The following is a 17,025-nucleotide window of genomic DNA, read 5'->3' as shown; positions in this document are numbered from 1 at the left end:
AATTAAAAGTCAGAAGGCCAAAATTATGTTTATATTTCTACCCTTGGATGAATAACCTAACTCCCCCTAAGTCTGTTTCCTCATATGTGAAATTAAGGTTGTGTCTTTCACAGGGTTATCTAAGACTGAAGTCAGACGAAGGTGCATAAAAGAGGGATGGAATTATTATTGTCCCCCAATTCAGAGGGGGGAAGGAAGCAATTACTAGAATAAACAACTTTGGAAGTGTAGCCAGGGTTATCTTTATTGATACCTATTTAGAATGCAAACTCACGTGGCCTGGCCTGGAAAGTACCTTAAATGAACAAACTTTGCAGGCAGGAGATAAGGAGCATGGTGAGGCACATGCCAGATGCAAGCATGCATGTCCAGCCTCAAGACATTGAAATCGAAAACTTCTGAACACTGTAACAGATAAACAAAATAAGTATGTGGGGTTACATCCAGCCAGCAGCTATCAGTTTGCCATTTGTGCTTTAGCTAACAGTTTGATTTTTTGACAAATACCCAGTTTGAAATACTAAAAAATAGCAGAATGGAATGATATGCTTGCCTTTCTGTCCTTGCTGTACCCACTCTGATAGAAACAGAGAAACACTAACCAGAGCTAAAATGAAGAGAGCGGGGTTGGATAATAAACAGGGTGAGAGGTTATAATGCATCCAAACTTAGAGTAGGTAAGGGTTAGTTAGAACAATTCATAGAATAAAACAATTTAAAATAGAACAATTCTATTTTAGAATTAGATCATCAGCATCAGGGTGGTTAACGGTGTTAACTGGGAAGCAGCTAGTAGGTAAAAAAGTCAACATTAAAATTAATTGTAAGAAGTGGAGTACTTATAAAGTAATGTATCAGTTTGTCGTATACTGTATACATTATATAAGATGGTGACCCTTTGTATATACCTGGTTGTAGGCCTTGAACTGTGTTATCGACTGAATAATCGAAAGAAACATGGGGACATTCAAGAGCAAAAATGTTGACAGTTCTATTTTCTTTTGTTTAACTTAACTTTATATTACATTGAAAGTAATAGAAGTATTTGAAATATTTAATATTGCATGGATAGACTTCAAAACTTAGCATAATAATAATTATATAATGACTTCTATTCAGTCTTTTATAGTCTGATAATTTGCATGATTCTATGTTCAATGTGCTTTAGACCAAGAGGATATCATTATAAAGATGTCCCCCTTTAAAACAGTGTAATTTTTGTTTAAGATTACACAATGACCTTAAAAATTCTCATTCCATGAAATTTACCCAGCAACCCTTTTGTTCAGCCCTCTGCCTCAATTAAAATGCTGAAGTTTTGTGTTCTTCCACCCCAGTGAACAGTGTTTCCTCTTTAATTCTAACCTTTGACCCTCTTTCACCCAACAATTGACATCTGGTCATTATTTCTTTTACTGCTTTCCACCCCCTGTTGTCAGATGGACTGTTCTGTTGTCTAAAACACTTGATAGGTGGACAGGTTTATATAATCCGAGGTGAGTTCCTGTAGAGGCTAATTGGATGTTGTCTTTTCATGCAAAAACAAAATACCCTAAAACTTGCCAGCAGTGAAGCTGTCCACCATGTTGGTTTCCAAAACAAAATGCACATTTATTATCTGTGGTACTTTAAATAAAACTAACTTAGAATTTATCTCTGATTATGGATGATGGTATTCAGAGTATGTATAAAATAAGCAAAACTTTTTAAATTAAAGGTTTTATTTTTCATTTATTGTATTTTGATTCCTATGATATTTCATAAGAAATATTGCAATTGTCATTAAAATTAATTGAAATTTCGATATGAAGTACACATGATGGATCACCATGCTGAAGGTCATTTGCATGAGTCTAACCAACTTGAAAACACAGTTGTTTGAAGAGAGGGTTTATCTTCCAAATAACCAGGCGATGAACTGTTGTGTTTCACTTTGTACACGAAACATCACATCAGTTTTTTTTCTAATTCATGAAAATAGTTAAGAATACCATACTTTAAATTTTGCATTCAATTATGCCAAAAAAGAATCCCTGTAGTATTTATTTTAACTATCCAAAAAGCACATTAAATGTACTCTTGCATGAAACCAGGAGAAAGTTTTACTTGATTTGCTAAACTTTGAACCCTAATGCATTTGGCTTCATTTTGGCCCTTTTAAATGTTTTTAAAATATATTTAAAAACCACATCCATGCAGAGATTTTTTTGACATTTCATCCTGAGCTGTTTTGATGTCATCTTTGCATTCTTGTCTTCTTTTCCTCTTTTCCATTTGCCTTCATTTCTATTTGTTTGTTTATTCTTATTCTCTGAAAACACAGTGGAATGCTTTACAGTGTTGTGGCTAATTGAGCTTGCTAAGTGTTTATTAATGCTATGACGTCCTGCTTAGTGAAGCTAAATGGGGTTGGGGTTGGACAGGGGTGGGAGTGGGAGGTCAAGGCTGGGGAGCAGGGGGGGGGGGGGAGGGGGGGGAGGGGAAGCGGAGGATGGGAGGGTGGAGGAAGGATTATGAGGTATACCTTTAAATTCTAACTATAACGTAGAAATAGCGAGGTTAAGATATTATGACCCACAAAAGATTTTCTGCCTACCTAGCATTCTCTGTACTTGGCACATTGAATAAGCATCTACATCAAAATGGAATCAGTTGAAATTCCATGAAACATGGTATACACCATATCCTTATAAAGTATAAATACTTAATGTTCTCGGCAGATGTCACAAGTAAGGTGTCTTGAGTTTGTTTCAAATGATATTTGTGGTATGTTGTTGTTTTTTTCCTTAGATACGTATGTTAAATTAACTCTCCTGAATTCCATGGGTCAAGAGATGTCCAAATGCAAGACATCCATCCGCAGAGGGCAGCCTAATCCAGTATACAAGGAAACATTTGTTTTTCAAGTGGCCCTGTTTCAACTTTCTGATGTGACACTCATACTGTCTGTGTATAACAAACGCAGCATGAAAAGGAAAGAGATGATAGGCTGGATTTCTTTAGGTCTGAACAGCTCTGGAGAAGAGGAGCTCAATCACTGGACTGAAATGAAAGAGTCGAAGGGACAGCAAGTGTGTAGATGGCATGCGTTACTAGAGTCATGATGAATAGGATAAACAAGCAATTACAGTCCAAGGCAGCATTATTTCTGATTGCAGCGTTACTGTTTTTACCTAGTCACCATTAGAAGAGCTGTTCTTTGAAGCGTCATCCTCAACCTTCTACCAGAATGCTTTAAATTCTGTGGAAAGAGCGTCTAATCCTGACATAAAGGAAGAAAAGATGTGTCTCTGGTAGAGCTTGTTTGGGAAATGAGAAACTTACATCATCACAGTTAACAGTTCTCCAGAGTTTTAAGAACATGCTTTTGGTTTGAAGTTAATTTCACTTTAGCAAAGAGCCAGGACTTTCATGAAAAATCAAAATTGTAACCGATTTTTTAAAATCAGAATCCTTAGTTGCAACACTGTTGTAGTGTCCTCTCCCCCCCCCGTCGCCCCCGCCCCCACAAACGCTAACCAGGAAACACGTATTTTGACTGGCTTGTCCCTGGGGTTGGTAATGTTCTTTAATCTGAAGAAGTACGTCTCCGGCTCTGTCATGAGGCATATCTAACGGTGAAGGGTTTCGATTACATAGAAAACACTTTCATTTCAGATATTTTTCCTTTGTGCACTTAGTTTCCTTGTGCCTCAGTTCTTCTTAATAGCACTAAATCTTAAGTGCAAGCGAGTCTTCATTTTCATAAAGGAATTTTTTTTATATGTCACTTTGGAAAAAAAGCTCATTTCTTCATTTGCCTCTGCTTTTGCCTGATCCAAAGAGACCCAGTCCCTGTACTGGTCCCTTGCAAGTCTTTTAGACAGGTTGTCCTGTAGAACTACGTAACTTTCTGTTGAAAGCACTTTCTGTATTCCTGTATTCCAATGTAGGAAGCTAATAGAGCAGGACTTTAACATTTCTTTCCACGACTGACTCTTTAAAATTGTAGTAACGTGAAAATACATTTTTTACAAACTAAAAAAAATAGTAGATAAGCTGTTGAAAATTGAAAACAATTCAAGTTCAAGAGAATTTTAATTTTAATTATCTGCTCTGAGAACTTCGTAACAACACTGCATAAAGCAGGTAGCATTCAAATAAGAAACTGTTCTCTCTCAGTCTTCTTCACTCTTGAATTTGTACTTGTGATATAAAGACTCTCCAGTTCTGTTTGAGTCAGAACATCATATTAAAAACAGTTCTGAGATTCCTTATGAAATTTCTAGTGACTTGTGACTAGATTTTATGAAATTTACAGATACGTTCTTCAACGTGATGTCATCCTGTGCCTTTCATGTAAGTTAAATTTGCTCATACAGCTTGAAAGTTGTATTTGCAAAATTAGGCCTTCGATTTTTATAAATGTAAAGATTCCTCAGAACAGTGTCACAAGATCTTTATTTCCTCTGAAGTCTGTAAAAGTTGTATAATGTGCTAATTTTTTTAAATGGCAAGGCGTTTCCATTTGTTGTTTTTATATTTAGAACTCAATCAGGAATATTATAAGCTGTTTTCTTTTTAATTTCGCTTCTTACCCAGTATATAATTTTATGCATATACTTTATTAAATAGAATGTTTTGTATATATGAAAAATATTTTCTTTCTCTCTTTCTGATTTCTAATTAAACTAGACAAAAACATACTATTTACCAATTACCAAAAAGCACTATACCATTGTTCCCAGACCCAACTAAGTACTATATATTATGGTAAGCTAGGACCTGTTATTACCACAATAACAAAACCATGCATAGACATTATCGCATCAGCTTGGCTCTACTGAAAAGGCCTTAAAAGAAATCCAAAAAGACAGTGAACTCCTAATATTTTTTAGTTTAAAAAATGGCAGCTCTATGCATTCATAACATGAATTAGAAGATAAAATACAAATGCCATATTGGGTGACGTGAGGTTTAAGAATGTATGTTACAGAGTTGCATTAAAGGGAAAGATCTATTCTTTTATTGTTACACTAATAAGTGTTTTCCAGGTTTTTTTATAGATGAGTTAAGTTATAAAGTTAGAATGTGCATCAAATGGTGAACTCTCTCACATACATATTTTCAACAGTGGAAAGAGATTTAAAGGTGGGGTGGGGCTGGGGAATGCACACCTTACTGGGAAACTGGATTTAAGCATTCAATGCTACAAGTATCTCTTCTGGCTTCACAACAACGGACTGTATTGCTAAGAACTGAGATCTTCTTAATGAGAAGAGTCATATCTGTAGCTGTGACAAAGCCTAATCAATAATCAAACATATTATGAGACCAGTGTGGTGCTTTCTCCTTCACTGACGAAAAGACCTAACTAGCTGTTATTTGCTAAATCTGTCTTTCTGCAGACTCAGTCCAGAATTGTGCATGTGCTTTGATCCATCTTTATGGGGTTATCTGGTGTAGATATCAAGTCCAATGACTTAAAAATTAATCAACAATTTTAAAACTTTTCACGAAGGACCCTACCTCCACCCCAGCTGCCAAGTCCTCAAAGATTATGAATTATGTGTACGTGTATCTGTATACACACACACCTACATGCATACTACACACACACACACACACACACACACACACGAAAAGGTGAAGGTGCCCTGGCTTTTTCAGATAACTAATTAATTAGAAACCCATTGATCAAGTTTATGGATTGTTTTTTCTCCTCTCTGTATTTACTAGAAATTAAATTTGGTTTTGGGTGCTATTTGCTGCCATTCTCCTCCACACACAGCAAAATATATATCTTTGTACCTTGTGGATTGACACAACTTAGAGTAATTACTCCCCCAAATTTGTCTATTCTTTTAGAAAAAGATGAAATAGGTCTCGAGAGACCCACTTCACTCTACTGAATCTAATGTACAAGACAGTACTACTGCTCTTTTGTGTGCTTAAATTTGCATGAAAGCATAAAGGCAAAATCTTATATCTCAGTGATTTACAGCAAATAGGAGCCCACTGGTGGGCAGCAGGTGTTGTCTCAGAAACTTGTGAGAAAGACAACCCACTTTCTTATTGTTCTCTTAAAACCCCCTAAGTTCTTTAATAAAATGAGATAGTCCAAATATGGCAATTGACTGGCATTCATGGGAGCTTCTGAGCCTGGAATTAGAGGCTTTATCTGTCTCCCAGATGAGCTGCAAAACGTAGTCATTTATTACTGCCCAGGAAACAAAGTGTGTTTCAAATCAGTGAAAAATTTGGTTAGTATACTATCCTCTTACCTTTCAGGGGCTTTCTTCTGTAACCTTGTGTCTTCTGTACTGTCCACATTTTGTGTGAAATCCGTTTGACTATCTTACTGCTATGTATCCAGTGAATTCTTAATAATGTTGTATTTAGTGACAAAAGTAATAAATTGGACCACGATTTTAACAAGGAAAAACCAATAAGAAAACATCTAAGCTACCTTGATTAGCATATGCATGCTTACGTGTAGGGCCTGGTAGGGTGGTTTCATCCAGCCTAGTGCAGATGACCAGGGCTACATGTTAAATCATTTTCTCAATACCACATCATTATTTTCATTTATTTATCAAGTGAATCAGAAGCATAATCAATGACTGCAAAGTAAGATAGCACCAATGGGGGAATAGGTCATAGAATTAAGGATGGTCTTTAAGATGACGATGGAAACCAAATGATATCATAGCTTTTCAAGTGAACTGAGAGGCTATTTGAAGGTATAAATTTTAGATGAAGTAAGAGCAGTAGTCATCAAATTTTTCCAGGTGTGAATAGAAATGATACAAATCCACTAACATAAAATTGCCGTTTGCCCACAAGGACTAGATGGTCAATTCATAGAGATTTTTCTCGTTGATAGTTATTACATTATTTCGCACTGATAATTATTATCCAAAAGCCTTTATTTCTTGTTTTGTTTTGTTTTGTTTTCCATTCACCATTCCCAGTTCACCTATGGCCTGCACTGGAGGTAGCCATCATTATCACCAAACTCCATATTGAGCAGAAAGTTAAATACATTATGGGACATTTTTTAAATTAACTTTAAAGTAGCATCTGTGCCCACCAAAATGCATAATAAGATGATGGTAACTTCTATAATTAAGCTCTAGCATAGTAACTTTTTATTTTGTTTGATTCTCACAACAGTGCTATGAACTAGGTAATATTTTCACATCTTATAGCCGAAGAAACCGCAGCATAGGGGTTAAGCAGACTTGCCCAAGGTCATCCAGTAAGCAAATAGTAGATCGAGGATTAGAATCCAGCTGTAAATTACTCTAAAACCTATACTACACATACTGCAATTGCACCCCTTTTTACTAGTTGCAAGAAAAACAGAACAACATTATATTCACCAGTAATGCCACCCACCTAAATGGAATGGCAGAACTGGAAAAAGAGAAGAACAAAACAGAGCTTGGGAAAGAGAAATACAAGACAAAGAAGAAAAGAAGATCAGATTTTTTTTTTTCTTCTCAGGATATAAATGGTACTTCTGTGTGATAGTTTGTAGATGACTTTGATTTCCAGGGACTTGGAGATTAATTTACTCCACAAGTTTAGCCTATGCTTATATTCTGAAAGTATGTTAATCAGTTTGTTCTCCTTGTCCAGTTTTGGGAATCCAAGATACTTTAATTGTATATGATCCCCTTTCTACCCCATGAAGGAGATATCCTGTATCCTTTAGCAGGTATCTCGCCCACATCAGTGGTGAGAGGAATGACCTCTGTCTTCCTCTGTGCTCTCATTGCACTTTATTTATGTTTCTTTCATACTCATTATTAAGGTTTAACTGCATTACAGCTTATTTTATTATATGTTTTTCTTTCTCCCTTAATATGAGTTAATGCCTTGTGTTACTATCTTTATGTGCCCTGTGCTCATAGTAGGCACATAATAAATACTGAATCGAGCTAAATTTCTTACAGAATAAATCAATGATACTGTTATATAGGTCTCAGTTTTTTATGAATTTTATGCAATGCATGGATTTATTCATTCCTTTATTTTACATATATTTATAAGAGCACCTACTATGTGTAATGTATTGTTCTAAGTGCTACAGATGCAGAGATAGTATATTAGATAGACAAAGTCTCTGCCCTCACAAAGCTTGCATCCTAAGGCGAGAAGATAGCCGCAGAATGATACACATTTAGTAGAGGAGTACAACATGGGATCAGAAAAATCTTCCTGGAGAAAATTGCCCTTTAGTTGGATCTTAAAGAATAAACACAGATTAGATTGCCATCAAGGAATATATTCTCTCCAAGGGCAAAATTTGAAACAACTATAGTGTGCCCCAAACTACCGTGTGTTTTAAGAATTATTTTGAGAACTTAATTTGTATTCCAAAACCCCACCTCCAGAGATTTTTGTTTTATTTGGTCTGGAGTGAAACCTATGAATCTGTATTTTATTAAGCTTCCCAGGAAATTCTGCCTGAGTTACCTTGGTGTAGAATATTGAGCTCATGATAGAGAATTACTGACAGCAATGTTTCAGCATCCACAGATTAAATTTAAATGTAATTGTTATAAATAAGAGTGAGGTTAAGACTAGGATTAGTGCTTTTGATCTTTTATTTGTGCTTCCTTAAAAAGAAAAATATTTAATGAAAACATTAAAAGCGATATTGAATCATGAGTCCCTGTACTTTCACAATTCAACATAACTTTTTCAAAGTGTTCCTTGGTATAATAAATTCTATTATGTTGGTTTTATGATTCCTGAAAATTACTTTGGATTATTATTCAAATATTTCCCTGTGAACTGTCTTTCCAGTGATAAATATAAGGCAGAGAGTCTGAGGAGATATTTGCCTCTCTGTCTCTCTCTGTCAGTATTCTCCTTGAAATGAGACTGACCTGTAGGTAAGTTTTGTAGTTAACAGCTGAAGGTGGTGGCAGTTTTCATTCCTGTGTAGAATAAGGTCTGTTGCCTTTTATTGTCATCTTAAATGGCTTCTCTGTCTTCACACTGATCCTGGATTCTTCACTGGCAACACCAGTGTTTCTGTCACCTCTTTTCTAATCTCTATTTCCTTGATGGTTTTTGCTCTTTCTTAGGATCTTTTATTTCAAATATCAAGTTGATACAGCAGCCTCGGGTCTTTCTCGTCTCTAAAGATAAATGCTGTGTATTAGGTTCATCTGAGTTTCTGTTTTCCGTCATTTAAAATGTCGCTGTACCTTCTTCTCTGGTGTAATATTTTGCATGAATATATTTTACATGTTGGAAGTTTTTTCCCCCAACAAAGATCTGTGATTGACCCACTGAAAAATGCAGCTAATTGAGTATTTGAAATAATGTGGTATGGAATTGGGCTGTTTTGTAACTGCTGCTGTATCATTGTGTTTGGCCTGGTCATAATGCAAGTTTAATGTGAAAGTGTATAATAGACTAGAATTATTGGCCCATTATCAAAAATGAAACTTGTTCTTTCTCTCCACATTTAGACAAGTATGTTTCATTTTATTTTTATTTATTTACTTATTTACTTATTTAAGACAGGTAATGTTTCTTTTTAAAATTGTTCTTTTTCTCTTCCTCTGTGCCTTTTTCCCCCACTTGCATTCATGTGCATTCACATTAAATACCAGAGTTCATCAAAGCTGAGTAATACCTATCGAAAAGTGATACCTGGACTTTTTTTTTCCTTAGTCACAGGGATCAGACAGGTTTTGTCTAAGACTAGAGAGAGCAAAGCATGGTCATATGTAGCCACTAGAGGTTAGCTGTTGCTCTGGTGATTATTGTACTTTGCCTCCACGAGTGTGAAGTACTCTAGGATGTTGTGTGGGTTGGGGGCAGAGAAGGAAACTTGATCAATCTAACAAAAATTTGGCATAATTTTATCATGGAATCTCAACCGTTAGCACATAAATATTTCTAAATAACTGAAAACAAAGTCACTGCTATGGCAATAGTTTTGCAAGATTTTTGACATTATTTCAATGTCAGTCTGACAGTTTGTATCTTAAATTGTCCTATTATTTGAGTTTCCTTCTGCACCCTTTTCTTTATTATTCTGATTAGTATTTGATGTTTGAGCTTGTCTTTTAAATATTCAAGGCTACTTTAAAAAGAAAACCCTTACTACCTTTCTGTTTATTCCTTTAACATGTGATCTCTCACCTGACACATTGTTTTTAAAATGAATACCCAATACATGAAATGCAATACCCCATTATACACTGAAAAAATAATCTTATGAAATTTGTTTATATATTCAGATATTGCTGGAATGCTTATTTCCATAAATCGAAGCAGTTAATATTAAATATGACTATTTTGCGCTAATGAGAAAAAATAGGAATTTTCCCATATCTCTAAGACTGATTGCTTATCTTGCCTCACATCTGGTTGAAGGGGGTGGCTGTGAACTTCTTACCAGCACTTGTCTGTCGGTTTCTGAGTGTGCTCACGTCCTCCACACGCTATTGTTTTCAGTAACAACCAAACCTTTTGTACGCTGGGGGTAGGTCCTCACCAGTGATTCCTGTTCATAACCTTCATTAGTGTTGATGAAACTAATACATAACTACCAATAAGAGAAAAGACCCCTAAAGCCTAAAAGAACAATATCTTAGAGCCCTGGTGTAGGATGGCAACTTTAATACCTACAAGTGATCCTCTTTTTTTTCACTGTTATTTAAATTCTAGTTAACATATAGTGCCGTATTGGTTTCAGGAGTAGAATTTAGTGATTCATCACTTACATACAACACCAAGTTCTCATCATAGCAAGTGCCCTCCCTAATGCCCATCAGCCATCTTGTCCATCCCCACCCACCTCCCTCCATAAACCCTGATTCTAATCCTAATGGAGTGGAAGCCAACTTCTCAAGAATGAGATTTTAGGACATTATGTCCTAAATTTCCTCCAATTCCCTCCTTTTGGTCTTCTCTCTTTTGCTTGGACATTTTGTTTTTTAATTTTTGTGAGGAACGCTTAAAAGCTGTGGTTTTAATGATAACTGGACAGAATTTCAAAAAAGGAAAACTGAAGTGAAGACCATGGCATCATAGGAAGGCTTGTGTTGGAGGAGGGCGTGGAGATGGCACGTTTCTTTTGGGGCAGTCCTTCCGAATAAATATTGAGAACATTTACGACATTCTATAATTACGTCACATTTGTTTTGTGAGGGGAAACCAGGGTAGCTTTTTGCATATAAATCGGCTCGCTTAGTATTTAAGTATATTTAAACAATATTTGAAGCACAGCTAGAAAATAATGGTGATACTTCTAACAGTATTTTGAAATTATAAATAATTACTTTAAATTTACTAAGAGAAAAATTTCCAATAGCAGCTTGCATTACAAAGTTCATTTATAATGTTTCTGCATAATTTGAATTAAATGATTTCTGTTTTTGTGGTGAAAATATAGTGGCAACAATTTTGAGGAATCTTTAAAACTATCATAGAGAGGACAGCTAACCTTTGGCTGGATTTCTACTAGAATTTTGAAAGAAGTGTTATCCAAGTTCCTTTTCAGTTCAGTTAGTCTTGATGAAGAACCAGTTATTATATGAGCTTTAAGGGTCTTGATAAATGTTAGGATCTATTCCTTTTCTAAAACTCATGATGTTCAGCACTGCTCAGTACTCTTGCATTGTGCTTTATTTCTCAAAATAATGTAATTTGTATGGAAAATTCAGTTAGTGGAATCTTATATTCAATATCCCCTTACTTTGCTTCTTTCCTTTCTTCCTATTTTCTTTTCTTTTTTTTTTTTTTTTTTTTTTTGAGGCAAAGAAGCTTCCTTAATAGTATAGTTTCTACAGAGCTTTCTTACTTATTTTTCTAATAATGGATATAACAGTGTGATGAAGTTTAAATGCTCTGTGAGCAAAACTCTGTTAAACAACCTGAAGAAATGCACTGCTGATTAACATTTCCCTTGGTCTTAAATTGTCTCCAGCATATTTTCTAGTGACTGTATACCGTTAATGGATCTTATTAACATATACAAGTGTCTGTATGGTTATCAACAGTGTTGTACTATCGTCCCAGAATTCATTTGCTTTTGGGGTCAGAAATATAAACAGATGCGTGTGTGAAATGACCCATTTTATAGAATGAGCTTATATTTAATCATTTTCATGTAATTGAAAATGTGCTGTATGTGGCGTTTGATTCTCATGTCTACTTTTCTACTATCTACCCACCGATTGTCTCGGTGCCTTTTCCCTTTTGTATAATTGTATTACATGAAGAAATTGCTGACCTCTCTGTAAACAATATACAAACTGTTAAAATTATTAATCCAAGGAGATTTTAATGGCAGTTTGGTTTTCCAGAGAATAAATTTTTGTGTGGCTTAAAAGTTCCTTCTCTTCACCTTTCTGTAAGAAATCTCTTCACCTTTTAGCCCTCACCTGGAATGGGAAGCATCTGTCTTCTCCGATGAGCGTGCTCAAAAATCAGCCCTGATTCTTACCATGGACAAATAAGCATTAATAGGATTTTTACCCAAAATAATGTCGATCACATAAGCAAATATCGGATCAATACATGTAAATGTTATTAAGATCTCCAGTTTGAAAGGATTCTCATTTCAATGTGCTATAAAATATTGCTATCAAAATGTTTGAGTCGTTTTCTTTAATTCTAAGTCAAATGTGACCTCCAAAGAAAATAGATTACAGACAACTTTAAACATTTTAAAATAATCTCCTTTAAAGTTCACAAATAAATCAAGAATGAAACGAAGTGGCTTTAAAAGGATCTCAGGATTTTTAGCTGGACTCTGTGTACTCACACCCTGTTCCCTAGCTTGCTCTTTGAGTTACCGTGAACTTGTCCTACTTCATAGTGGTGTAATCAGTCTGTTTAACAAAATCATTTTGTATTTGACAGTAGCAGTTTGTTGATTTTCAATTCTTTTTTTTCTAGGCATTTTCCCAAAGACCCTGAGTTTAGATATGTTTTTCATATTCCATTCCCATGTCCATTTTATTTCCAGCAACAAAGATTTTATAAAAACACACTTAACAAGCACTATTTTCCATATTGAAAAGAACTTTTAAACTTTCAGTGCTCTTAAAACTGACAGAAATCAACGTTGTTACGCTATCTAATCTCTGCCTTTGAATCCTTAGTTCCATAAATTAACCGGGAGCCTTTTTTAACTTTTTTTAAGAGTACAACACCAATGCCCAATTTCCCTGGCTTAACTTTTTTTTTTTTGCAAGAGTTGCCTCTAGTGAAACACAATGAAAACATGAAACATTTCTGCTTAACATAAATGGGTTCATAATTGAATCTAAACTAAGTTTGAAGAACTTGTATCCCTTCCCAGTACTTGCTGCGGAATTCATCCCCTGCCCCCAGATATGTTGGGCTTCCATTATTAAAACATTTAAGGTTGAAGGGCAAAAATAATAGACTTGCTTATGAGTTTACTCCAAAAAAGTGATATTCGTTTGGGTCATGGCTTACTGTCTTTCACAGAATTGCAATTGATATAAAGTGAAATTCCAGAAGAAAATAGGCACATCGGCATTCCGACTAGAAAATCATTAAATTATATGTAATCATTGCAGAGGAATTCAGGTATATAATTGCAAATTGGTAGTAACTCTTTTGACATCCGGAATGCAAAATAGTATTTAAGTCAACTCTTTCTTTCCACAGATCAAAATATTCCACGGTTCCCGTTTGAAAGTAAAGGTCTTCCCAATTTAAAAATAAAAAGTCTCAGTAAATATGTTAAAGATTTTGCTGGATTCGTACTTTTTAATGAATTATAATAAAATCATACACTAAATGCTTCTATGCAATTAAATGCCAAATAAACAACACATTATATAAGGAATCTCATAAACATATTAATTAGAGGAAAAAATGAAGGCGCATACTATGTTGACATATCTAAGGGAAGACTTTCCAAACAAACCTTTTAAGATAGAAACTGCCCGCTGTTACCAAAATCCATGTTTTCCTCTATTGTGTCATATGATCACTTTACATTTCTTGGCCTCCCTTGAAATTAGAAATGGTCATATGACTGAATTCTAGCCAGTGGAGTATGAGCAAACAGGATGCGCACCAATTTCCAAGAGGCTTTTTAAGAAATAAATGTGCCTTTCGCATGCCTCCTTTCACCTCCCACTGGCTGGATACAGAGGAAACAGAAAGCCAAGGAAATGGCAAAGTCACGAGTTAGAACGATTCTGGGTCACTGAGTCACCTCACAGGAAAGAGACAACCAGATATATTTGCCTTGGAATGTTAACATAAATAAGAAGAAAACCCTCCATTGTATTTGAGCCATTACACATTTTAAAGTCCACTTGTTACTACAAATGATCAAAACCAAAACAAATTTTGGGACCTTCCAGGGAGGGTCTGTGAGAATGAACATTTGCAATATGTTACATGGGCTTAGCAGCAGGCAGAAACTGGAACCCATGGTATTCAGGGGCAAAACGTTTGATGGAACAGTTGCCTGCTACGCTTGGAAGGGGGTCATATGAACCTGTAGTTCAGGGGAAATGAATGCAAAGAGCCAGAATAACAGCTTACTCAAGATGTTTTCTGCTGAAAAATATTACAGGAAAGCACTAAACTCAGGCAGGAAGTATATGATTTTCATGCAGAGATTGAAGGGAATGGAGAGAGCCCAGAGATTAAGTGCCTTGGGGGCTTGAAACGTCTACTGCTTCTGAACCCCAAATACTAAGACAAAAGACCAAAAGTGGTATTCAGTAAGAAAGGCCTGTCAAGACTGCACAACTGTGGGTCTCCTGGGTGGCTCAGTTGGTTAAGTGTCCGACTTTGGCTCAGGTCATGATCTCACGGTTTGTGGGTTCAAGCCCCACATCAGGCTCTGTGCAGATATGCTCGGCGTCTGGAGCCTGCTTCCGATTCTCTGTCTTCCTCTCTCTCTCTGCCCTCCCCTGCTCGCACTTTGTCTTTGTCTCTCTCGAAAATAAAATAATACATTAAAAAAAAAAAAAAGACTGCACAACTAAACAAAGGGACTCACCATGTGGCAAAGATCAGATTTATTTAGTGTTGCCTCACATTCAGAGCAACCTCAGGTAAACTGCATGTTCACGAAGGATGTGCATGAAAATTGTTTAACCCCCCAGGAAGGAGACATGTTGTTCTCAAGGCCTGCTTCAAATGAAATCATAGCATGTAAACCTTCTCAGAAGCTAGAGCAGGTGGCCACAGAGATGATAAGGCAGGATAGATCCAGAGTAAATAAAAAACTATTCTAGAGAGAAGTAGGGGTTTTCACTGCTGTGAATCGATGGCTGATGTATGTTTCTCATTATTCCCCTTTTCAATTGAGAATTGTGATTGTATTTAGCCACTTCCTGCTCTACATTATATATTTGGTGGAGTTGGAGAGCAGGTTAACTTGTCTTTAAATTCCCAGGTCACTGAACATGATGAAAAAGAGAGAGCGTCACCAGAGATATGGGACTTGGAAAACATTGCAATCGCTGGATGGGACTTGAGGATGTCTTCCTTAGGGAAAATGTAAGCTGTTTAATAAAATCTTTGTTCTCGGGGTGCCTGGTTAGGCGTCCGACTTTGGCTCAGGTCATGATCTCAAGGTCCATGAGTTCGAGCCCTGCGTCGGGCTCTGTGCTGACAGCTCCGAGCCTGGAGCCTGCTTTGGATTCTGTGTCTCCCTCTCTCTCTGACCCTTCCCCCTTCATGCTCTGTCTCTCTCTGTCTCAAAAATAAATAAACAGGGGCGCCTGGGTGGCGCAGTCGGTTAAGCGTCCGACTTCAGCCAGGTCACGATCTCGCGGTCCGTGAGTTCGAGCCCCGCGTCAGGCTCTGGGCTGATGGCTCGGAGCCTGGAGCCTGTTTCCGATTCTGTGTCTCCCTCTCTCTCTGCCCCTCCCCCGTTCATGCTCTGTCTCTCTCTGTCCCAAAAATAAATAAAAAATGTTGAAAAAAAAAAAAATTAAAAAAAATAAATAAGTAAATAAATAAACATTAAAAAAAATTAATAAAATCTTTGTTCTCCTCTTCCTGGAGACACGCTACATTTCCCAGCCTTTCTGGCAAATATTTGTAGCTATGTGACCAAGTTCTAGCCAGATAGAATGTGAGTGGGAGTAATAAGCCTCATTTGTAGGCCAAATGCCTCCTTCGGGGTCTCTTTCCCCCTCCCTTAGCTGGTTGCAGATGATGACGAGTGTCCAAGGGGATGGTGGAGACACAAAATGAAAGGAGCTTACATCCTAGAATCGCCTTCCCACCAGCCAACAGTTTCTTAAGAAGAAGTGTTACATGGGCAAGAAATGAACTGTGTACTTGAGATATTACCGATTTCAGGTCTATTTTGTGTTTGCAGCAGCACCTACCTTAACACCAATGAGTAAGTTCATGGTTCCAAGCCAGCAACTAAGACAAATGTGGTGGTGCTATGGCCAAAGGGACAAACTTGCATACAGTATGTGGAAGGACTATGTCTGACACCTGATTTGAGGGGAACCAAAACCAAAGAATGAGGTAGGTCTCAGGAACACCACCTGCCACCACGACCTGAAGAAGTTATTTGTAGGAGCGCTTTTAAGGCTACTAAGAGTAATTCAAAATACTTGTCTCCCCAACTTGACCAAACTAAGAGACACAAGGTCACTAACGATGACCCAAGAGATGAGGTGGTGGGTTGAATGCCAGAGACGCAACTAAAACCTAGGCATCAAAACCTAGAGACAGAAGTGAAGCTCTAAGAACATTAGAAAAAGAGAAAAGGGAGGAAGAAATCCAGCAGGGAGTAAATAACTCAGCAGGATTAAGGCAAAGACGCCAGGAACATTATGAGAGGCAAGATGGCAGCCAGACTGTTTAAAAAATAATAAATAAATAACCTTGAATTCAGTCCAAACACTTTTGGACTCAACCCCATAAATGAGTGAGTTTAAGTATAGTCTGATGGATCAATTAGGAAACTATTTTTTTAAAAAATCCGTGTGTTTTAAAAATGTTGAGTCACTAGATATAAAGTATAATACCAACAGCCTTAGATTAGGTGGG

General features: G+C 36.5%; 1 protein-coding gene across 4 annotated transcripts in view; it reads left to right on the top strand.

The window, feature by feature from the left end:
• Positions 1-15,473, top strand: part of SYT14 (synaptotagmin 14) — a 220,733-nt gene extending 205,260 nt beyond the window's left edge. For 3 of the 4 annotated variants that reach the window (XM_042925887.1, XM_042925888.1, XM_042925884.1), the window contains one exon: positions 2,791-3,727. In XM_042925887.1, the coding sequence (XP_042781821.1) occupies positions 2,791-3,104 (314 nt within the window). In that variant the 3' untranslated portion in view covers positions 3,105-3,727. Of the gene's footprint in view, positions 1-2,790; positions 3,728-15,406 lie in introns of those variants that run through there. The other variant, XM_042925886.1, reaches the window with a different exon arrangement.
• Positions 15,474-17,025: the final 1,552 nt, after the last annotated feature.

The sequence above is a fragment of the Panthera leo genome, chromosome F3, assembly GCF_018350215.1.
Source record: "Panthera leo isolate Ple1 chromosome F3, P.leo_Ple1_pat1.1, whole genome shotgun sequence".
Lineage (NCBI taxonomy): Eukaryota > Metazoa > Chordata > Mammalia > Carnivora > Felidae > Panthera > Panthera leo.
The sequence above is the reverse complement of the archived record's forward strand: the minus strand, read 5'-3'. Positions and strand labels throughout refer to the sequence as shown.